The sequence below is a fragment of the Hibiscus syriacus genome, unplaced genomic scaffold (genome assembly GCF_006381635.1).
Source record: "Hibiscus syriacus cultivar Baekdansim isolate YM2019G1 unplaced genomic scaffold, ASM638163v2 tig00110369_pilon, whole genome shotgun sequence".
Lineage (NCBI taxonomy): Eukaryota > Viridiplantae > Streptophyta > Magnoliopsida > Malvales > Malvaceae > Hibiscus > Hibiscus syriacus.
Window position 1 is genome coordinate 42,373 of NW_024062706.1, and position 25,154 is coordinate 67,526.

The window sequence follows — 25,154 nt, forward strand, 5'->3', positions numbered from 1 at the left end:
ACAATCAAATCGATGTTCACACTACCGACTCAACATGTAATGTGAACACAATTGTAAGACTTAAACAACTTCTGAAGGTCGCTTGTATTTGATAAGGTCAATATCTAAGGTGCTTCAGGGTCGGGCTTAACAACGAGAACTTTCACTTGCAACGAAGACATATGTCGTGATGTAAATTTTTAATCTCTGTTGAAGTCAAACCATATAACTCATCTTTCTTGATCTTGGCATTGAAGAAAGTGTAGAAATAAGTTCCTGAATGGAACACGGTTGCAGAAAATCTTACCACTAAATTATTTTTTATAAAACTATGCATTCAATATGGTTATGGTTCGTATTTATAGATTTTTTATTATAAAATCTCATGCCTTCCATACCATGAGGTCATCAATATGTCAAATCAGTTATGTATGCTAGGGTTCTACTACATAAGGAATCTTTGAGGACTTTGTGTTCTACGAAACATGAGGTTTTTATCAGGTCAGAAATCTCAATGGTACTGCCACGTCAGGAATCTCTGCGTATCTCACGTTATACAAAACACGAGGTGTCACTTTAGGTCAGGAATCTCAATAAAAATGCATTTTACAGAGCACAAGCTTCTTGCCTATATAATGCATCCTCTTTTGGTGGCATTCTAAATTATAATATGGGTCTCTACTTATAAGTGGCTCCTCTTCTGGTGGCACAACTTGGCATGAAACTTTGAGATCCTTATGTCAATATCGGTGCTATAAGTTATGTTACTCGAAGAGTCATTTATAAGGATGTCACCTTTTGAAATTCATGGGCAAATCTTTCACATTTTTCCGTCAAACATGACTTTCTCGAGAAACTTCTTGTTTCATCAAAATCGCATTTCACATGGACATGGTGGGTTTTCATTTAATAATTCCCTTAGAAATCATCTTCTTCTGGTTGCGTCCTCAAACCGACCGTTAATCCAAACAAAAAAGTAATTTGAGGGTGTCTGATTTACTCTCCATCAAACTTGTTGGTCTCTTCAACCTTTTTCAAAACGAGTAACATTTTCTTCTCGAGAAACTTATCGTTTATCAAAAGACATCATCTTCTGCTGGCATCCTCTTATTCTATCAAATCGACCATAGATTTGAACAAACAAGTTATTGGAGGGACAAGGTTATTGTTGTAGTCGTGGGCATGATTTATGAATTCTATTTTTACGACCGATTCACTCTTCATCAAACTCGTCGGTCTCATAAACCTTCTCCAATACGAGTAAACTGACATTCTCGGGAAACTTATTGTTTCTAAAAATGCATCATCTTTTGGTGGCATACTCCTTTCAATAACCTAGGGACTCCTTTATACATGAAATTTGGGAAACTTCTAAGGAAACTTCTCGTTTTATCAAACCCACTCGAGAACATATAACTTCCCTCGTACATGGAAGATTCGGGAAACTTCTCATTCCATCAAAACTAGGATCAATCACAGCAGAAAATATTACGTTGTTTGCAATTTATGTATCATAATCATGTAATTGTATTTTATAATATTGAAATTTATGTTATTTTAATTTTTGGTATTATATTTATTGTTATGTTATTTTAATTCTATGACTAGGATTTATTGTGATGAGGATTTAGTCGAATATAGAGAAATAACTGAATAGTCGAAATTATGTATTACTTTTGTAATTACAAAAATATATTCGTTAGTTTTCAATATTTTTTTTGGTTTTGAACCATTTTGAACATGATTTTTACACTGTTTAGAATGTCTCCTATGTGTCGATACTAACCAAAATTGAAATATAAGTATCAATACTACACCTCTAATCTTATAAATGACGAAAAATTTCAAACTAACTTCCGAAAAGTACTCCCCGAACATGTCTATCAAGTCATGTTAGCTTTTTCTTCATGTAGAAAATCAAGCTCTGTAACCATTTTGAACGTGATTTTTACCCTGCTTACAATGTTTCGTATGTGCCGATATTATCCTGAATTGAAAGATAAGTTACAATATTATGTCTATAATCTTATAAATTCTGAAAATTTTCATATTAACTACCCAAAAAAACTCATTGAATATGTCTATCAAACCATTTTAACATTTTCTTCATACACAAAACAAGCTTTGGAACCATTTTTAATGCGATTTTTAACCCGCTTACAATATCACATATGTCTCAATATTGGCATCAGTTGAAAGATAAATTCCAATACTACGCCTCTAATCTTATAAATTACGAAAATTTTGAGATTAAATACTCGAAAAGTACTCCTCAAACATGCCTATAAGCACTTGCGATTTGGGCTGGAAAACTACATACCTCACGTTTTGTATAACGGGAGGTATGTTAAATATCACACGAGATAAGTTTCTCGGGATTTTTCAATATCTCGGGAATCTCACGTTTTGTGTAACACGAGGTCATTAATTAAAATATTAAATTACATTCTCTGAAAAGTGTATTCACGTTGGAGGAAACTCATGCCACGTATAACACATTGTCTTAACTCCCCTTTTTTAAAACGTGAGATAATTCTACGTATGTAGTTTTAGGCTATTTTTCTAACAAACTTGGTTTAAGGGTAGTGTTCGAAAAAAATAATTTATAGGTTTTTTAAAAAGTAATAATACCTCATTTTCATCTCATATTGCTGAAAGAGATAAAGTACTCAACCAGAATTCTTTTTTTGGGGGGGGGGGGGTTGACACTGTTGTTTCAGTTACCCAACGGTTTTGTATTTGTGTACCTTTCCATGTGATATTGTCAAGTTTTGTATCGGTTCCTGTGACTTTCGATTATATTATGGCAGGCTCTGCAATCTGCATGTGGCATTTGCATTTTCATATTGTAATATTTGTTGTCAGATATAATGTATATTGGGTATTGGATTCACATGAGGAGGTCTAAGATGTCACATTCCGTTTGGTTCTTGGAAATTGAATCATGAGTGGGATTGATCCATTGTTTAGCAATATATTGCTGGGAAGCCACAGGCTGCGCCACGCGTTACCACCATTTTCCCACAATAATTCCGCTCACGCTACGAAAATGATACTTCATTTTGTCTTTTGGTATTAACCCTATCATTCCATTTCATAAATTTACTCTCTTGTAAACACTGATTGTGGGGTTTTTAGGTAAATATCAGGATCTTAATTTTAGTATTAGCATTCTTGATTCACCCATTTGGAATGTCTAAGATTTTATCAAACTATTTTAAGTTTATCAATTAAGCTTGTTTAATAAGTAAAAAAGCAATGTAGACTCTCATGCTCTATCTCAAATTAAATATTTATTCTTAATAAAATTTTAATTCTAGCTCTAATCTTAAACTTTAAATTTTGATTAAAAAAAGTAGCATACAAAAATATAAATGGCAATTCTAAACCTTAATTCTTCAACTATAACTAGTACCGGAAACAACTATATCCGTATCTCCTAAACATATATTGATGAAATAGAGTTTAAATGACTTGAGTTAATTATTTTAAGTATTTCAAACTAAATTGAAGTAACCCACAAATTTATTATACTTTCTCAATTTTGGTTGTCCTTTTTTCCCATATGTATGGGGTAAGGAGAGGTAAGATAGTAGGCTGCCCCCAATACTAGGTTGAGAGCAACTTCCGTAGGAGACCTCCGAATTATGAAATGCCCTCCGTGAGACTCGATCCCACGACCTCAATGTTAAGAACCTTGTGCTCTACCTCACTCATTTTGTCATTCAAAAAATAAATTTTAATTAATAAAACTTACCAAAAATAGGGATACTGTACAGATGACTCAATTATAATTTAAAATTTTTATTATTTTATTAATAGGTATTTAAATGGTACAAAAAGTTAAATTACAACTATATTTTTTAAAATATAGAGGTCTAAACTCACGCATTCATATAAATTACGCTACTCAAATTTAGATTATCAACTAGCGAAATATCTTTAAGGATTTTACTCGAGGACGGGCCTAGACAGGGACGGTCGTCCTTGAAAATTTTAAATTTCTAAATATTTTAGATATTTTCTTTGTAGTTTTATATTGAAAATTTGTTTTTATCCTCTTAAAATTTTATACATTTATTCTTTCAAAATTTTATAAGTTCGTCAAGCTAACATAAATTTTGCGTACATCCCTTATTATACTACTATATTGTTTACACTTTGGTTTAATGTAATAAAAGATTTACATTTGAATTTATGGGTCATGTATCCAAACCTCAACCAATAATCTTTATTAACTTTATTTAAAATTATATAAAATTTAAAATTTAAAAAGAAATCTTATAATAATATTAGTGACCCTTTGAAATAAAATAACCTCTGTAATATACAAAAAAATAATTTTCTTTTTTAATCAAATCTTAAGGTCAATAGCAAAAATCAAAATTTATACTATCTAATTACTATGTTAGCACATATTAAATTATTTAAATGGTTAAAGGGATTGTTATTACCCTTGTAGATTCTATGTTAGAACATCAATAATTACAAAGATATTTAAACACTCTTTTGTCAAATAATTAAGAATCTTTCGAACAGATACTATCACTTATAATCATCATAAATTAATACAAAATTATCTTGTTATATCAGATCGAAACTCAAAATCAATAACAACAATCAAAATTCATAAATTTTGAAATAAGATAGAGCTGAAATATAAACTTTATAGTAGTTTTTCTTTTCTTTTTTTTACAAAATGTTTAAGTCAGGAGTGGCTCTTTAAATCCAAGATCATAATATACCTAAGATCCAATTGAGATTTACATAAGATTTTACAGATTACTCATCAAGATTGACAGTAATAAGATTCGAACTTGATCTTATAAGATCAAATTTTTAAATTTTAACCAATTATATTAACCCTCGCGGATAACTTTATAGTAGTTTAACTGATGGTATAGCATTTATGTACGCGTGCTCCATTCATGCTTTAGCATTTATTGTCGTCACTATCCAAGTCCAACCAACAACAATGCCCACTACATCCCCCAAAATATTCAGGCCATCACCACCGTTGTCCTCTGAAACGTGGACAGTATAGATTATCCCAATTTTCGACTGCTTAATGGTCAGATCTCACATCATAGCGGCCCGCTCTTTTCCAATTTGCCCACGTTGCGGGATCAAGCTGGCCCCATAAATATTACTAAAATATTACCTTAAAAGAATAAAGTAAAAAAGACAAAGGGACACTTGGCGGTAGCCAAGAACCAGAAATGGAAATAGGAAAAAATGTATTTCCGTTAATCTTTTAAAAATGATTATATAACAAATAAGTACTTAAAGTATATCCTTTTTTCATAAAAGTATCTTAAGTATTTTTTGTCAAAATAAATACTTAAACTTATATTTTTAGTTAAAATAAGTATCTAAAATATTTTTTGATCAAAATAAGTATTTAAAGTATTCAATTTTTTTCATCTAAATACCTAAAATATTCTTTAATTAATGTCACATGTCAACTTTTTTAGAACTTAGATGTAATTTTTTGATATCGATTTTGACATAAAATATTTTAGATATTTATTTTGACAAAAAAATAACTTTAAGGATTTATTTTGATCAAAAAATATTTTAAATACTTAAATGAAAAAGAATGTATACTTTAAGTCATTATTTGTGAGATAAGCCTTTAAAAAATATGTTTACTTTTAAGGTAAACCATACAATTAGTCACTAGAACTTTCTGTTACTTGTATTTTGGTTATTAAACTTTTAAAATTTGTAAGACAATCATTAAATTTTTAATTCGCTTCAATTACCATCAGTGTCGTTAACTGATGTTAAGAAAAATCGGAATGACACGTTAAAGTCTATCCCAACATTGTTCATCTTCTTCATCACACTATCCTCCCCAATTTCTCGAGTTCCATCAACAGTATTCATCTTATTCATCACTCAAATAGTGCTTGGATTATCAACATCTTCACTGTCCAATGTCGATGATCTGAGAACTATTTAGAATGCAAAGACAAAAAAATCATTTTCACATATTGCAAATACAACCAGATTGTTTAATGATAACAATAATCTGAAGAACAATAGGCGATAAAATGCAAACTTCATAAACGTTCAATGACTATTTGTGTAGTTTACCCTAATTTTTAATTAATCAACTAATTTGTCCTAATTATGATTAATCTATTTTGGGTTTGGTGGGTTCGGATCTTTTCTGTTTTCCTTCAATAATTTGGTACGTTATTATTTGTTCTAATTAAAAAGCTTACGTTTCCATTGAGATCTTCAAGTTGGTGATAATTTTTTGGGGGGGGGGGGGGTTCAAATTCAAGTTGCTTATTGTTGAGAGTAGAGATTTGTTTCCACACATGAAAATGTCGGAATTTACCAGCACTTGATGAAAAGGGAAAAAGTTTGATTTTGATGGCCTTTCTAAGTTAAAACTGGTAAGGATTAGATAGTTGTTTTCATATGATCTCGATTGTTTAGTTTTATTGAAACGTGAACATCCCAAATATAGAAAATGTTTCCTAATATAATTATATGGGAAATTTCTTATTTACTTGGTTCAACTGTATTTATAAAGTTTCCAAACATATATCTTGACTTGATCCCATTTTGTTTACACTACTTTATCCATATTTTATTGGGGGACAAACATGAACTTCAAGAACTTTAGAAGTAACCAGCCGCCGACAGCTGACGCCGGCGGCGGTGGAGGTGATTATAAGCCTCCCGGGAATTATCCAATAAGTAGGCAGCCATCAATCTATTCTCTGACCTTAGATGAGTTCCAAAGCACAATGGCTGGAATAGGCAAGGATTTCGGGTCAATGAACATGGATGAGTTGTTGAAGAACATTTGGAGCGCTGAAGAAACTCAAACAATGGCTTCTTCCAGCGTTGGCCTGGAGGCAAATGGCGGGTTACAAAAGCAAGGGTCTTTGACTTTGCCGAGGACGCTTAGCCAAAAAACTGTGGATCAAGTTTGGAAAGTTATGTCAAAGGAGTTCTCTGTAGGGAAAGACGGGAAGATTGGAACCGGAGTGACTGATAATATGCCACAGAGACAGCAAACTCTTGGGGAGGTTACATTGGAGGGGTTTTTGGTGAGGGCTGGTGTGGTTAGAGAGGATAATACCCAATTGTCCCGGAAGCTTAATAATGTTAATGGCAGCTTCTTTGGGGAATTACCTCAAGCAGGGAGTAATACTGGGTTTGGAACTGGGTTTCAACAAGGTGGAAGAGGTCCAAATTTGATTGGGAATTGGCTTCCTAATGATGGTCATCAAATTGTTATTCAACCTTCCAATTTGACTTTGAACGGAGTTAGATCAAACCAGCAGCAGTTACCTAATCAGCAACAACGGCAGAGGCAACCGATTCTTCCTAAGCAATATGGTTTGGAATATGGAAGTCAGATGCCTTTGCAAAATGGTGGTCAAGGTCTAATTAATGGTAATGTCCAGGGTGGTGATGGAGAGATAGGTTTAGGAAGGGCAGTTGGTGTTGCCACTGGATCACCTGCTAACCACCATCTTTCATCTGATGGGATTGGGAAGAGTAGTGGAGACACTTCCTCTGTTTCACCCGTTCCTTGTGTGTTTAACGGAAGTTTGAGGGGTAGGAAATCCACTACTGTGGAAAAGGTTGCAGAGAGGAGGCAGAGAAGAATGATCAAGAACCGAGAATCCGCTGCCAGATCACGAGCTCGAAAGCAGGTCAATATGTTCTTGATTTCATCTAATGTTTCCATCTTTATAGCTCTTTAGTACATCTTAGAGTAAGGCATATCACTTGGAATATGTAGTATCCAAAACTGTTAGTCTATTCCTTTGATAACGTGCCTATGTCAACTCTGGATCCTATAACCCAGAATTTTTCCGGCATCACCGTAGTTTGCGAAATAGACTAGACTTCACCGGAATTCCGCATTAAGAACTTGTGTTTAATATGTAGTGCCAAGATGTCTCAAAGATTTTGAACTCTGGTTTTGATACACTTCAAGTTACAATTCCCACTCAGTTTGGTCCTGTTATGGCTTTATGAGTTTTCCTAGCCATTGATAGCTATCTGACATGACAAGAGATGAACAACTGAGAAGTCAAGATCATGAGAAGTTATAAGGATCTTTGTTACAACTTACAAGGTAATGGAGCATTTTGAAGCTCCATCATATGAGAATCAATGAAAGCATTGATGTTAATTAACACCCTTGACCTTGTAGATTTTATACTAAAGAACCAACTCTAGCAAAACAAAACAATCTCATCAAATGGTCGTCTGGAATTCGAGTTTCTTACCGTTTTTGCTTTCTTTGCTTTTCAACTAGGCTTACACAACGGAATTGGAAGCAGAAGTTGCAAAGCTAAACAAGGAAAACGAAGAATTGCAGAAGAAACATGTATGTCATTTCCCTTCTTTGTTTCAGTGCATTCAGTTCTTGGCATTACTAATTATTGGTTATGGCGGACACATGCTTACATTCTTGTTGACTGTTCTTGGTTGCTGCAGGCACAAATGATGAAATTACAAGAAAATCAGGTGCCGAGAAGTTCTCTTTCCATATCTCTTTTTATTTGATTACAATTTATTTGATGCCCTACACAAATACCAATAAGCATCGTCGTCCACACCATGTTCCATGGCTGTTCTGTCAGCTTCACTTTGTTTTTATCTATTACATTGTCATTCTCGTTTCACTTTACTGGTATGGTATGGATATCTTATATCATACTGTTTTTATGATGTATGGTATGGTATAAAACTTCTTCGAAGCTCCACGTATATGATTAGCTATTTGTCATGAATGTTCTGATTTTTGTTTAATTGAACACTAATATATATATATATATATATATGAATGTTCATGAGATGAATGTTCTGAAATCTTTACTTAAATTGTTTGATTACCACAGGAAACTGAGATGATGAAAATGCAACGAGGAGCAAAGAAGCGATGCTTGCGCCGAACACAGACAGGTCTATGGTGAATTCAAAAGGTTGTACATATTTAAGTCGAGGGATAATGAACTAATCGGGTGTCAGACTCAAATACTTATTTTTTTCCCCCTTTAACAGTATGTGTTTGCCATGGAAATAGAAACGGAGCTATCAATCGTGTCTTTTACACTATTTCTTACAAGTTATATTGAAGAGTTCAAATAAATTACTATAAATCATCTGTTTTCATTGATGTCATCAATCTCTTGTAAGTTGGTTTACAGGTAGTTGATTATCCGGCAGGGTTCCCAATCGAGTGGAATTGACAATCTTGAGGGGAATGAGCAATCCTGGTATTATTAATCCAGTTACTCCCAACAATCTCAAAAACTAACCTTACTTAGTTTGGACCGTACATGTAAGGCAAAATGAAGCCCCTATGCTTTCACCACCTTCGGTATCACCCATAGCAAAGAGAAGTAATTCTTGTTCGTTTCCTCTGGCAAAACCTGCAATGCCGAAATCAAAAACGTAAACACGATGCATAGTAAACATGTTTAAAGAATCCATTAAGCAATTAAGAAGAGAGTGTTATTATCTCTAGAGGTTTTGAGTTCAATCAGTTGCCTCTATAGGATGTGTTCGTTGTTAATGATTAAGAAATATTATGATAAACATATTTTTTTTAAAAAATATATATAAAGATGTCAGGAAATCGTATTTGTGGCATACCTTTCCGACGTAGAAACTATTGAAGAAGAGGTAAGGTCCAAAATGCTTAAACAATGTGTTTTTATCATCGTAAGGAACCCTAGGGACCATGTCATTGCAGTAAACATATCTGAAATATTTGGCATCAAATTTTCTCATATTCTCCATATATTCCTCAAATTTCTCGTCCCCGATCCTTGGTTGACCAAAGGTGTAAACCCCACCCAATCTGTCTAACAACCATTTCTCCTCGTGTAACATTAGCACTGAAGGAAACAAGATTGCTAAAGCCCCATCCAAACTATGTCCCGTCAGTATAAACTTAGCTTCTTCGTTCTCTTGCAGAATTTCCCTCGGCTTTTCTCTAAGAGTGTAGTAAGCAAATTGGTGTCCGCCATTGTTGACTTGATCGATCTTCTTAGGCCAACCCTTGTTCTTCTGCAAGCCGAGAGCTTGCATGAAATCGTTATGGGCCCTGGAGTTACCCATGGCTTCAAGCTTGCACCAGGAAAGATCGGCGTCGAATGGGCTGGTGCCTCTAAATGCTACCACAAACAAGTTTGGGTTTGCTTGTGTGTCTTGGAGAATGAACTCTTGGGTCGAATCACGTTCTCTGTAACCTGCATGAAGCAAAATGATCAAGGATCAGCATTTTTAATCAATAAACAGCACCCAACACGTAGGGAAAAAACAAGTCATCGAACATGCCGATTTTACAACTACATATTTTTTACATTTTTACTATATTGATTTGACCTTTAGACGGCCGGGCTGGAAGAAGACCTATTCAAAGGCCTAACCCATATTATCTTATACAACTTGTTATAATATATATATATATATAAGCAAATTTTGTCATATAAGAAAATTGTTTTTTCCTGAAATATTTTATTTAAATTATACTTTTTAATAATCTGAAATGATTATTTAATAATATAATTCGTTTAAACTTATAATTTTTAGGAGAATAATATTATTTTTATTAACTCTAAACTATTTAATAGGTTCTACTCTTATTATACTTATATAATGTTTCATTCTTTATTTAAAATGATTGATTTGTATATTAATTAAAAAGAAAATTTTAATTGGAAAATAAAGTATACATGTTTAAATAAAGAAAGTTAGATACATTGACTTAAAACAACAGTGATGTTTATTAACTTATAACGCAAGTTTAAAAGATACTTTTCGTAAATCATACGAATTTGAATGGGCATTTTTCCCGAAATATCACATATATCCTATATTATTTCCTGTCAGGCACCCTTCAGACTATTTTTCACGATCTAACATCCTTTGCAGTAAGGCGCGCCCCTACAGCGCGTTTTACATTGATATGGCGCCACGTGGGGTAAGGTGCGCCCTCTGCAACGCGCTTTACGTTGATTTGGCGTCACGTGGGGTATAGCGCGGGGCAGGGGTCGCGCTTTACCTTTAATGCTGACACGCGTCAGAAAGGCGTGTCCCCTGCGACGCGCCTTAGGTTTAATTACCCACCTACCCCGGTCGTTCACACCCCACCCCCTCCCTATAAATATCCTAATTCTCAATCACTTTCATACCACCAAATCCTCTCAACTTCTCTCAAATACTCTTATATTCTATTTTAACTTTTTAAGGTATATTTTATTATATTTAATATTTTATTTTTAATTTATTTAAGTATATAAAATTTTTAATATTTTATTTAATTAATTTTTTTTTGCATATATAAAATGGAAGAGGTCTATTTCGCTTGGATGAAAATCATATATCGCAACATTTTATTGATACTGTAACATTTTAACGTTTTAATATAATTTAAATTATTAGTAATAATTTATTTATTTATTTAATGCATTATTATTAGTTTAAAAATTAATTTGTGTAATTATTTAATTTTAGGAGAGGGACCGTGTATTAGATCATTTTATTAGGAACCTTAAGTAAGTGATACCTAGCCGTGTCTTGACGTATTTAGTAGAGGTTGGATTCTGTCACGTAGGTAGATATGAGGGTCACTATAAGATATAGCTAGACCTTATTTCTGCCTTAGTGGAGCGGTGGAGGCCGGAGACCCACACACTCCATCTTCTATACGGAGAGTGTAAGATTACACTTGAGGATGTTTCTATGCACCTGGGGTTTTTGGTGGATGGAGATGTGATATCAGGGATGTCGCACAGTTCATGGACGGCTTTGTGCCGGGACTATCTAGGACGTGTCCCGGAAAGTTTTAACGGTGGTCGGATACCGTTAAATTGGTTAGATGACAATTTTCGGTAGTTGAGCGAGGACGCCTCTAATGATGAAGTTAAAATGTATGCATGGACATGCATACTGCAGCTGATAGGAGGGTTGCTGATGCCAGACAAATCGCGCAACCAAGTTCACTGTATGTGGTTGCAACATCTTGGCAACTTTCATCTGGCCGGATCACTCAGTTGAGGCTCAGCAGTTTTGGCTTTCCTGTACAGGGAGATGTGTCGAGCCACTGACTACAAGAAAAATGCTATTGGCAGATGTCTCCTGCTGCTGCAATCTTGGGCATGGTATCGATTGCCCTTTTTATGTCCCGTTGTCAATAACCCATTCGTATTTCCGCTACTATTGAGGTAATTATAAAACTGATTTCGTATATTAATAATTTTATACAGTGTGTAATAAATTTTATTTTCCTTGAATAGGTGGTCTACTGATAAGAAAAATCATCAGGAGCTACCTGATGATTTAGAAAAAATTAGGGTGTTAATCGATCAGAAGGTTGACACACATATATGCATTTTAATGTTTAAAAATTGATTTTAGATTATATTTGTATAATTAGATTATTATTTTGATAAAATTTATATATATTTGTTTTAGTTTGAATTGGTGTCATATTCTAATGATGATGTGAGGATGGTGATCCCACATGAGTTGAGGGGGCCCATTAGATGTTTGGATGGCGATGTTCCCTTTGATCTGTTATGCGATCGTCGAGTGGCACTCCACTGATCATGTGCTCCGGCAATTTAGTTATTTTCAACCAATTCCGGAAGCACCTCGCAATATGGACTAGTTGCATAGCATAGATAGATGCGGCAAGACCGATATAGATTGGCTGGTGAGGCATCATGAGTGGGTCGTACTGTGGGAGGATCGACATCGGCGCCTTCCCCATACAGAGCCCATTTTTACTGACCTCTTGATGGTTTCTGAGGGTTATTATGAGTGGTTCAACAGTAATTGGAAACCATTTCTGCTTTCCGAGGATGCACGAGGGCAGACCTTTCAGCGGCGTCGACAGAGACGTTCACCGACACAACACCATCATCCCCCGACTTGTGGACGGAGAGCAGGTGTTTTCGGTTTATCCTCAGCTACACCAGTAGGACCTTCACAGCAGCCACCATCTACAACGACTTACATACCGCAGCCATATGTAATGTCGCCACCGCCGTTCTCTTACCCGATGCTGTCGCCACCACCGTCACCTGGTTTTATGACAACTACATCAGTTCCTCATCAATTGTTACTTGATGACAGCAAAAGTGAACATGTTTTTCTAGTGTGTCCTGGGTTTCTATAATACCCACATCTTCTGTCTTGTCTAGATCTTTCTCGAATATCCATATCACAATGAATTCGATTGGATTTTGGACGACCACGCTCCCTCAATAAAGATGGATTTTGTATAATCGGAAGCCAATCCTGAACCTCATCAGGGTCTTTGTCATTACCTATAGAGGGGAACTCAAATTCGTATACCTTAAAAACTTCAGATAATAGGTATACAGGATTCACAAAACAGTTATAGTCTTAACGTGTATGCGAGCAAGCTGCTATCACATGAGAGCATGGATACTTCAGAGCTTGAAAAAACCCGCAGTCACACGTTTTGTCCCGTAGATTTACTCTTAATGACGTAGCTTCAATCCCTTGAAGAGGTCGCGGTAACTCTGTGACACGAAACATTTCATGTCTTCTAGAGAAGCGTGTTACAGACATTCCATTTGATGCAGCAATTTTTTTTTGTAGATCTGCAACTAATCTAGGGTGATAGACATGACCGCCTTGCATCCAGGTTTGAGATTGTCCCCCGAGCTTCACAAGAAACGCCCCCAAACGAAAATATATAGTTTTTACCAAATCCGCTACAGGTAAGTGACATGCACTCTTTAAGGTTAAATTGATTGCTTCAGCCAAGTTGGTTGTCATGTGTCCATATCGATATCCACCATCATATGCGTTCATTCATATTTCTTTATCGATGAGGCTGATGTAATCGTATCCTTCCTCGTTTTTCGCCCGCAAATCTTGAAGCATTGATTCAAACGTTTGAGGAAGTAGTTCGTAACCTGATCAAAAAATGTATAACTTACTAACTTGCTTTATTTGCAAAATTAAAATGATCGAAAGAAAATAAACTACATCAGTTTCACTTACCCATGCGCACAATTAATTGTCGTTCATCATTCTTCTTGTACCTTCCATGGTAATTCACAACAATGTGTCGGAGACAATACCTATGTTGGACAAAGGGTAGTTGCCACATTGGACCCAAAGACTCCATTACTGCTTTGATCCCAGCTCCGCGATCTAAAATGACACAGATTTTTTTCCTCGTGATAACATGTGCACGTAAGTTTCGGAGGAAAATGCCCAAGAATATGTATCTTCTCCTTCAACAAGAGCAAAAATAACTGGAAGAATGTTGCGATTGCCATCTTGGACAATTACCAATAATAAAACTTGCTTGTATTTTCCATACAAGAAAGTCCCGTCGATCTGAACCACAGGCTTGCAATATTTGACAGCATTAACGCACTGTGGGTAAGTCCAAAAAACCCGGTAGAATTGGCATCGATAGCGAAGAACTCGATCATTATGGTATGCATAGGAGGTTTCGTAGTCCACAATTGTCCCATGATTCAACCTCTGCATCAGCCTAAACCAGCCTGGAAGTTCGTTGTAAGATGCATCTCATTCGCCATGGATTTTGACAATGGCATTTTGTTTTGCCAACCAAGATTTTTTATAGGAGACAGTGTACCCATACTGCGATTGTATAGCTAAAATCAACACAACAACAACTATATGAGAGCTTGATTTTACCATGGACATGATGGTTTGGCATATCACTTCAGAGTCCAAGTTGGGATGATCTTGGTTGACCCCTCCAGCACAACATGTGTGAGGACCGTTGTATATTGTTTGTTCTCATCTGTTTTTTTTTCCTCTTCCTCTTCGATACACGAACCATCCAATTGCATCCGTTTTCGTGTCGGGCACAGTATCATACGTATTTTTATGTCGTGGAGCGGTCGACTCTCGATTGAACATAATTACGGATATTGTAATTTTTTATAGCCATCATCGCTTTTTCTTTGCTTGAAAACTCCATGCCTAAAGATAACTCACCATTGGGCCTGTAAATGAACTGAATGTTCAGTGAACCGTTCATGAATCGTGCGGCTGGAAGTTCGTTTATGTGCGTTTATTTATTAAATGAACGAACATGAACAAGATTTTGTGTTCGTTTAATTAAATGAACGAACATGAACATAGGTCTCGTTTGTTCATTTACGTTCGTGAACGTTCGGTTATGTTCGTTTATGTTCGTTCATTTATGTTTAACCCAATCTTCTTAAATCAATTTTGGTGACCAATTTGTAAGTATCTTAAAAATATTAATTAATCTGATATTCTGATTACCAACTCCATAATTAACCCAATTTTATTTGGAGTTTAAATTCAATATGTTAACACATGAGGCATATCACACCTATATTCATTTTCCCCCTTTTTTCCCAAATCCTAGTGTCCACTGAAGAGTGGAGACGATCGGTGAAAGCTTCAAAAAAAGTTATATTATAGTGCAATCTGAAGTTTTATAGGTTTGTTTTCATCTCTTTCTCTGTTTTATTTGGCTTAATAGTTGATATGTAAAGTAATTGTGGGTATCTTCACATCTAAAACTCAAGAAAATATCATACTTCTTTCTAGAAATAGATGGGAAGATAAAGGTAACAATCAGAAGTATATGAGCATCAGTAAAGAGAAAAATATAGAGAATTTGCCAAAAAAACAAAACAAATGTTTCTATGCAATTTCTGAAAAAGAGTGTAATAGCGGAAGTAATGGGTTTTCAAGGAAGAACCCATTAAAAAGTAGAAAATACACTTTGAAAATGAACTTTTGTTTTCATAGTTCTTGTGTGACCTTTAGTTGTGGAGTAGACTTTAGGTACGTTAAAATTTTGAATGGTGGTTTAGCAATAATATCAGTTAGATATGTAGCATCGGATTCGGATCTATGTTATTGCCTTGTAGTCCAATTTGTACTGTTCGAAATCTTCATGCTGTTAAATTTTCTACTCTGCCAATGGAAAGGATCATTATTAACAAATTTCACTAAAGTCTGACATTGATGTCACAAAACTTTTAGCCGGCGAATTTATTAGAATAACGTAGTGGAAAATTATTGTTCATATGTAATCATGGACCACTAAGATAAATGTTATAGCGTTAAATTAAAGTCGTGTGAATCATTTAATATCTTTAAAAGATCGATCAAAATATCTGATATCTTCAAACATTTCATCACTGCTAATCAGCTCTTACGCTATTTATCACTGTAGATTTGGTTGATTTGCATTATCGACTATTTTTCATGAAAGAACAATGGAAGAAAGGGTCTCCAACGTTTATGTTCGCTTATGTTCGTGTTCGTTTATGTTCGTTTATTTATTAAATGAAGGAACATGAACAAGCTATATTCCTTAATGAACGAACATGAACAAAAAAAATTTGTTCATTTATGTTCGTGTTCGTTTATTTATTAAATGAACGAACATGAACATACCTCTGTTCGTGTGCGTTCGGTTCGTTTGCAGGCATACTCACAATTATTTATTGATGAGTAATATCCATAGTTACCGAGATGAGGCATATCCGCAAATTCTGGCTCGTACATTACACCCTAATCAGCTTCATACATGTATGCTGGAGGGTCAGTTTGTGCTACATTTAATGGAACTTCATCTACATTATCATCATCATCGGAGTTGAATTACGGTGATTCTGGGTGAATTAATAGTCTAGTCTCAGCACCATCCGCACCAAGCTCACGAAGCGGTTCTTCTGGTGGAGATGATGGTTCCTCCATGCTCTCCACATTTAGGTCGAAGAACCTACTACTTGCAATCCTTCCCCTTGAACTAGAAGGCATATCGACATTGAGATCGAAAAAGCTCACAGTCGAATGCCTCCCCTGGATCTTGAAGCCATCGTGTCAAATGGAAACCGCACAGATTGTTGCATCGATTGCATCTCCATATTAAGGTCAAAGAAATTTGCAGGACGCGATGTTGCCATATGGATTATTCGTGGACCCACATCGGTACATATCGTAAGGAGTTACGGATGAATGTCTCCCCATTGAAGTTGATGTGATGGCACCATGATGCAGATTTCCCATTATGGCGTTAAAATCATTACACATTACTGTAATCGGGCTATCAACTTGATCAGCTTGTTCAGCCAACCCATAGTGGGAGCTTAATGACTGACCCCGAACAACACGCACTTGAACAAACTTTGCATACATCTCAATATCACCGTCTGAATAATTACTTTGAGAATCAGCCATCATTTCAACATCATCATTGTTCGATAGTTCGAACGCTGTATAAGTTAATGGCAACAATGATGTTGGAAATCTGTACTGCAACAATGACATTTTTCTACTACTTACAACATGAACCTTCCTCGAAATCTTCGTTATCAGCTCCTCAAGAGTTATGTTTCTCTTGAATGATATTTTAACATGCCCATTTGATACGAAAACAACGCCGGTTTCATCTTCTTGAATTTTTTTATCATAATAAACAATAGCTAAAAGTCACGTCATTCTTAGAGTTTAAAAGTGCGACAATATTATATATGTAAAAAAACAACTGAAACAAACCTAATTAAATAAATAATATATGAACGAAAATATAACACAATAAATTTTTTACGCATAAACGTAAATAAATTAAAATATATATTTTTCTATTATTACCTACACCGCAAAAATATTTCGACGTATGCTCCCGCTTTCCCCTTGAACTGGCACAAAAATTAATTGAAAATAATTACTATAATATTTTTTTCAAATTATCATAATAAACAATAAGTATAATGAAAAATATTATAACAAAGTTACCTTATAACGAAAGATCGAACGAACTTCTGAATTAAATATAAGAGGATTGTCGGGTGTTATTTACTGGTTGAAATGATTGTTGTATTAATTTCTCGGTTGAGAGGGAATTGTGAGAGAGTTTACGGGGAGAGGGCTATTTATAGCCGAGAGAGGATGCTTTAAAACCGAGAGGTCGAGGTAAATAATGCAAGGTGTGGTCCTTGCACCGTGCCTTGCATTATGCATGTATGATAATTGAGCATGTGATAATTGAAAAGCGCGGCCCTTGACCCGCGCTATAGCCCTACGTGTCGTAAGGAGCGCCCTATGGGCCGCGCTTTAGACACGTGTGTCCATGTCAGTGTAAAGCGTGTTGTAGGGGGGCGCCTTACCCCACGTGGTGCCATATCAGCGTAAAGCGCTGCAAGGGGCGTGCCTTACTACAAAGGGTGTTAGATCGGGAAAAATAGTCTGAAGGTTGTCTGATAGGGAATATTATAGGGTATATGTGATATTTCAGGAAAAACACCATTTAAATATGCAATGACAATTTATAATTCTAAAATAGAAAGAGAGTGTAATCTTTTAGACGCAGTCTGGGAATTACGACCGATCCTAGAAGATCACATGTCGTATTCAGAAGTTCTTTTCATATTTAAAATGCAACTCAAATCCATCTCAGTAAATAAGGACTATGTAACGGAAAAATACTAAAAATAACCATCATAAAAGTTCATACGATAAATATACAGGATAATGATGTCGGGATACAAAATATCGATAATACATGATACTTAGGTAGTAATAAACACATGTCACCTAAAATAAAAAAGAAAAGACGTGAAAAAATATACATTAATACAAAACTGGAGAAAGATCACTCCTCATGATACAAAGTATGCTAGATCCTACCCCCATTCGAACACCAAAATGTGTAGGTTCCCCTGAACAATACACCCACATGTACACCCGGTAAGGACCTTATACTGATAGTATAAGGGCATACAGTAAGGACTTACCCTGTGCACAAAGCAAGAGGAGCTTGCGGTATGGTCTTACAAATAATATACTAAGCCTAAGATACTTTCTCCAATCATACCCCCCAATAATAATAAAAGTGCATGTATTTGAGTAAGAATAGTAATTTTAATTATTTAATATTAAAACATGTCATTTATCAGAATCAGATACAGAAATACAGTAACCAGAGATCATGCTAGAAGCATTCGGTAATTTAGATATCATGTGATCGAAATATAAATCTCATAATTTTTAAATAGTTCAGACAAATAATCAAAACAGTATTGTGACAGCAATAGGAATACACTTGAATCGATCTGAGTAGTCTGAGACGGTCACCTACTCTCGGGTCTACCTATCGTTTCTATAACAATGCTAGATCCTATGAATCAGAATAAGTAAAATAAGAATATTAATTAAATAAGTAATAAACTTTAATCGAATAATTTACAGAAACCTATAAGTAGCTCTCGAAGAACTCGGATCGGGCGGTTTTGTGGGGTGGGTAGTGACAAACCTAGACGGCCCTCGATCAGGGGTATCTCATATACCTTCATAAAAATATAGCCTCGGATTAATTTCATAATCAAATCTTGAATAAAAGTGTAGTAATGCTAAAAATACTAAGCATTTTTGGATTAACGGGCTCGATTCGTGGCTTTCGTATGAGAATTTGGCAAAACGGACTGCAAAATCAGACTCAAGATGTTGAACAACGTCAAGATTGAGGTTTTCAAAAAAAAGTCAATGCCAGTCAACAGTCAACGTCGGCGATCAACGACTCGACACGACGCGACTCAGCTCCGCGTGGCTCAGCTCGATCCAGTTCAGGTCAGTTAGACCAATTTGGTTCAGTTCAAAAATGACTGATCTGGTTGGGCCGGTTCGGTTGGGTTTGGGCCAGACGAGTGTACGGTTTGGGTCAGATAAGGTTTATGGGTCGGGTTGACCCGCTTCTAGACAGTCCACCATGCGATGGATAAGCCCCATGTGCAGAGGTAGCACGTGCGACGATATTTTACGACGGGAAAAAATATGAAAAAAATCCTAAAAATTATTTTAAGGGATTTTGAGTCACTTATGTAGTTTACCACGGTGAACAACGAAGAGCCCGATTACGCTTCACCAAAAAATTATTTTGCATCACCCCTCAACACATCTATAATTTAGACGATAAAACAACCACTATTGGACTCACAACGATGCAAGGAAACTAATGGTATAGGTGGTGTCATTAACGAAGTTTCGATCATCGACGAAATAACGTTTGAAGATTTTAGAGAGAGAAAATACTAAATATGGAAAATTAAAGAAATAATGAGAATAGTTTCCAAAATGGAAATTTTCAGGAGAAAAAAGGTTTCTATACCCAATAAAAAGAAAATGGTGTAATTACACCTCAAGTCTTCCAAATTTTAAAACTTTCAAATTTGGACCCAAAATTTATTAAAATTTAATTTTGGTCCCCAAATTATAATTAAATTTCAATTTAGTTCTTAAAATTAAAATTAAGAAAAAATTAAGCCCTAATTTAAGGTGTGACAACTCTCTCCCTAAAAAGAAAGTTAACCTCAAAATTTATTTAGCCTAAACAGATATGAAAATTGAGTCTCCATCGACTCTAATATCTCTCAGGTAGCCTCTATAGGACCACGATTGCTCCACTGAACTTTGACCATCAGGATCCGCCTATTTCGAAAAACTCTTTCATCCTGATCCAAAATCTAAACAAGCTTCTCATCGTAGGACAAATAAGGTCTCAACTCTACATCCTCGATCTAAACGACATTACCCAGATCCGAACGGTATTGATTCAACATAGATACACAGAAAACATCATGAATGCGGCTAAGCTGGGGAGGTAGTACAAGCTTATAAGCAACAAGTCTGACTCTCTTCAGAATACTATAAGGCTCAATGAACCTCGGACTCAACTTGCTCTTGTCTCCAAATCTCAACATCTTCTTCCACAGAGATACTTTCAGAAATACCTAATCTCCAACCTTAAACTCATTATCCTTCCTTATTTGGTCAGCATAAGATTTTTGTCTATCAAAGGTCTCTTTCAGGCAATAACGGATCAATCTGACAGTATCCTCAGTCTCCTGGACTAACTCTAGACCCAACATCCTCCTATCATGTAACTCAATCCAATAGATAGTAGTATGATATTTATGTCCATACAGAGCCTCATACGGTGTCATGTGGATGCTAGCCTGATAACTATTATTGTAAGAGAACTCGACTAATAGTAAAAAGTCAACACAACTACCACGAAAGTCAATCACGCAACCCCGCAGCATATCCTCAAAAACCTGAATCACTCTCTTAGAATGATCATCAATATATGGATAGAAAGTTGTACTAAAGTTTAAAGGATTACCTAGAGCAGATATAACACTTTTCTCTATAGATATAGTGTCTCCAAATCTTCAAAGCAAAACCCACTGCAGCTAACTTCAGATCGTGTGTGTGGTAACTGCACTCATATGACTTTAAATGATGAGACGCATAAGCTACAACCTTCCCATCCTGCATCATAATACATCCCAATCCAAAGTAAGAAGCGTCACTGTAAACTGAAAATTCTTTCCTGACTCAGGCTAAATCAACACTGTGGCTTCAGTCAGAACCGTCTTCAATTTCTCAAAGCTAGACTGTTGAGCTTCAAATCAGATAAACGGGACCTCTTTTCTCAACAGCTTCGTCAAAGGAACTGCTATGATGGAGAAACCCTCGACAAACAGACAACAATAACCAACTAAACCCAAGAAGCTGAGAATCTTTGAGACATTCTTGGGTTGCTTCCAACTTAGAATAGCCTCTATTTTACTCGGATCCACCCAAATACCCTCAGTAGATACGATACGTCCCAGAAAAGTCACCTCGCTAAACCAAAACTCACATTTGCTCAACTTGGCAAACAAATTATTCTCCCTCAAGGTCTGTAGAACAATCCTCAAATACTCATCATGCTTTACCCTGTACACAAAGCAAGATGAGTCTGCGGTAAAGTGTTACAAGTAATAGACTAAACCTAAGATACATTCTCCAATCATACCCCCTAATGATAGTAAAAGTGCATGTATTTGAGTAAGAATAGTAATTTTAATTATTTAAATATTAAAACATGCCATTTATTAGAATCAGATACAAAAATACGACAAGTAGAGATCATGCAAGAAGCATTCGGTAATTCAGATATCATGTGATCGAAATATAAATCTCAAAAAGTTTAAATAGTTTAGATAGATAGTCAAAACAATACTGTGACATCAATAGGAATACACCTGAACCGAACTGAGTAGTTTGGGACGGTCACCTACTCTCGGGTTTGTCTATCGCGATCAGCGACAGTGCTAGATCCTATGAATCAGAATAACTGAAATAAGAATCCTAATTAAATAAGTAAAAAACTTTAATCAAATAATTTACAGAAACCTAAGAGTAACTCTCGAATAACTCAGATCGGACCGTTCTACAGGACGGGTAGTGCCGGACCTAGATGGCCCTCGGTCAGGGGTATCTCCTGTACCTTCATAAAAATATAGCCTCATATTAATTTCATAATCAAATCTTGAATAAAAGTGTAGAAATGTTAAAAATACTAAGCATTTTCAGCTTAATGGGCTCAATTCATGGCTTTTGGATTAAAATTTGATAAAACGAACATCGAAATCATACTCAATATGTCAAAAAAGTCACGAGGAAGGTTTTTGAAAAAAGTTAATGTCGATCAACGGTCAAAGTCAACGTAGGTCAACGGTCAAAGTCAATGGCTAGACTTGGCTCAACTCAATCTGGTTTGGTTCAGTTAAGAATAGACCAGTTTGGTTGGGTTGATTAGGTTGGGTTTAGGCCAGACAGGTGTACGGGTCGGGTCAAATACGATTTATGGGTAGGGTATGCGGGTCAGTTGACTCGCTTCTAGACGGTCCACCATGCGGTGGACAAGCCCCACGTATAAGGGCAGCTCGTAGGGGCACGTTCGACGCCATTTTGCGACGGGGAAAAATAAGAAAAAAAATCCTAAAAATTATTTTAAGGGATTTTGAGTCGCTTACCTAGCTCGGTTCACCACGGTGAATGGAGGAGAGCCCGATTACGATTTGCCGAAAACTTGTTTTGCGTCACCCCTCCACATGCTGATAATTTTAACAATGAAATAACCACCGCTGGACTCATAACGATGCAAAGAAACTAATGGTATATGCGATGTCGTTAACGGAGCTCCGATCGTCGACGAAATAGCGTTTGAAGATTTTAGAGAGAGAAAATACTAAAATGGAAAATTGAAGAGAGAGGGAGAACAGTTTTCAAAAATGAAAATTTTGAGGAAAAAAGGGGTTTCTATACCAACAAAAGGAAAATGGTGTAATTACACCACAAGTCCTCCAAATTTTAAACTTTCAAATTTAGACCCAAAATTTATTAAAAATTCATTTTGGTCCCCAAATTATAATCAAATTTCAATTTAGCCCTTAAAGTTAAAATTAAGAAAAATTTAAGCTCTAATTTAGTGTGTGACAGAAAGAAAACTTACCATTCCTCAAATTATACAACTTTACAAATTTCATCTGCACCAACAATAATAAGGATCTCTGTTACCTTTTTTAGGAAACAAAAATTTAATAAACCCCACACACATTTATGAAATTTTAAAGTAGAGTATTTAAATTTGTTTGAGATAAATATTTTAAATATGAATATTTAAAGAAATCCAAGCAACGTATATATAAAACCATTATAAGTGGTAAACGAACCTTCCAAAGTTGGGTAACTATGGTTTGGACGAAGGCTTCATTCTCATAGGATATCTTGGAAGCCATTGCAGACAGCGCTGCTTTGTATTTTGGGTCATCTGCTTTAATGCTTTCATCTAATTCCGTGCGGATGTCAGCGCTTCCTATGCTCGATGTAAACATCGCCGATGATCTCTTTGGCCATTCTAATTTCCCTGTACCATAAAACCGAGTCTATGAATGGTTGTTTTTTGACCTTTTAAGCGACAAAAACAAACTCAGCTTCATCCAAGATTGATTAGATATTTTTTATAAGCTATAATGAAATGATTTCTTAAAGAATATAGACAAAGGCACTACAAGAAAATATACCTTTAATGACACACGAACGATGACACACGCTAATTTATGACTTTCAAAACATGTGTGTCATAAAAAAAATGTAATGTTTTTTAAAATCTGAACGATTTATGACTTACAATGATGTGTGTCATATTTAATAGTCATAATCTAAAAAATTTACAAAAACACGGAGTATAGATGAATTTTGTATGTCATCTTTAGGAGTCGTATTCTAATTCCCCCCCTTATTTTTCATCATTTCCCGCGCGCTTGATCTTCCTCCATTTTTCATCAGTTCACGCCGTGCTTCCCCCCATTTTTCTCTGTTTCCCCTTTTGTCTTTGCATCCTCCCACCGGTTTGGCCATTCACCACAACGCAGTCGAGGGAGTCAAAAATCAAGGGTTTCCACAGGTAATCCTCGTTCTCTATTCCAACATTTGTGGGTTTGTTGATTTCTATTTTCTCTGATTTAATGGGTTTGATGCTTTTACTTCATATATGTTTTTTTTGAATCGAGATTTGTTGCATGCATGCTTGTTTTATTTTCTATTATTTGTTTAATCACTACTGATTTGTTCATTTCATTCTTCGTTTAAATGGGTTATTTCGATTTTTTTACCTCAAAAAGAATCTTGTATCCATTACTCTCTTCCGAGTCCAAGCGATATAGGTCTGAATGACCCTACAATAGTATATATTTCGAGGATTTTTGGAAGGTTATATTATGTTTGGGATTCTTTTGTTTAAAAAAATGAGTGAGGGAGGTGCCTCTGCTTCCCAGTTCCCACATATGTATTTCATTCACTAACTAGAATGGTTCCAAGTTTTACCTAATTGTCATGTTTCAGATGGATTTACTTTTGGTTGCTTATGGCTGCGGTTGTTGACTTTTCATTAGTGAAGAGGCTTTAAATATCTGGTTCTGTCCTTTGCATTGGTACTTAATGTTTCACTAACACAACTTTTTCTGCCTTTTTCTGCTTTCTATGTTGTTTGGATTCTTCTTTTCATTTGAAGTATCGGTATCTGAAATTTTGTGTCGGACATATAAATATGTGGATATGACCTCTAATGATCTTCTAAATGCATAGAAATAAATTTAAAAAATCTAATAATACCTGTATTTGACACTCATACTTACGTTCGAGTAGCATAGTTTCCTTTTTATTGTTTTGCTAGTTTAACTAAACATTCGCTCTTGAAATTTAATTTTTGTTTTTGATAAATGTAGGTTGGCATAAGTTTGGCACGGATGTTATCATTGGATGGAACATGACATTCCTTTGCTGAGTCTCTCTCAAGA

The 25,154-nt window shown here is 35.5% G+C and overlaps 1 protein-coding gene and 1 long non-coding RNA gene across 3 annotated transcripts; one reads left to right on the top strand and one right to left on the bottom strand.

The window, feature by feature from the left end:
- The first annotated feature begins 6,581 nt into the window (after positions 1-6,581).
- LOC120121289 (bZIP transcription factor 46-like) lies at positions 6,582-8,993 on the top strand. 2 transcript variants are annotated; one of them, XM_039140678.1, is made up of 4 exons: positions 6,582-7,661; positions 8,273-8,344; positions 8,455-8,484; positions 8,859-8,993. In XM_039140678.1, exons 1-4 carry the CDS (start codon positions 6,600-6,602, stop codon positions 8,931-8,933), a joined length of 1,239 nt encoding a protein of 412 aa, XP_038996609.1. In that variant the 5' UTR covers positions 6,582-6,599; the 3' UTR covers positions 8,934-8,993. The 2 variants fall into 2 exon arrangements, with proteins under 2 accessions (XP_038996609.1, XP_038996610.1); XM_039140679.1 differs by having other exon boundaries at positions 8,273-8,484; positions 8,859-8,939.
- Positions 8,994-10,117: 1,124 nt separating this feature from the next.
- LOC120121291 lies at positions 10,118-23,576 on the bottom strand. The gene is made up of 4 exons (XR_005515981.1): positions 23,529-23,576; positions 23,309-23,342; positions 15,903-15,912; positions 10,118-10,205 (listed from the first exon to the last, which is right to left on the bottom strand). It is a non-coding gene; the product is annotated as an uncharacterized LOC120121291 (long non-coding RNA).
- Positions 23,577-25,154: the final 1,578 nt, after the last annotated feature.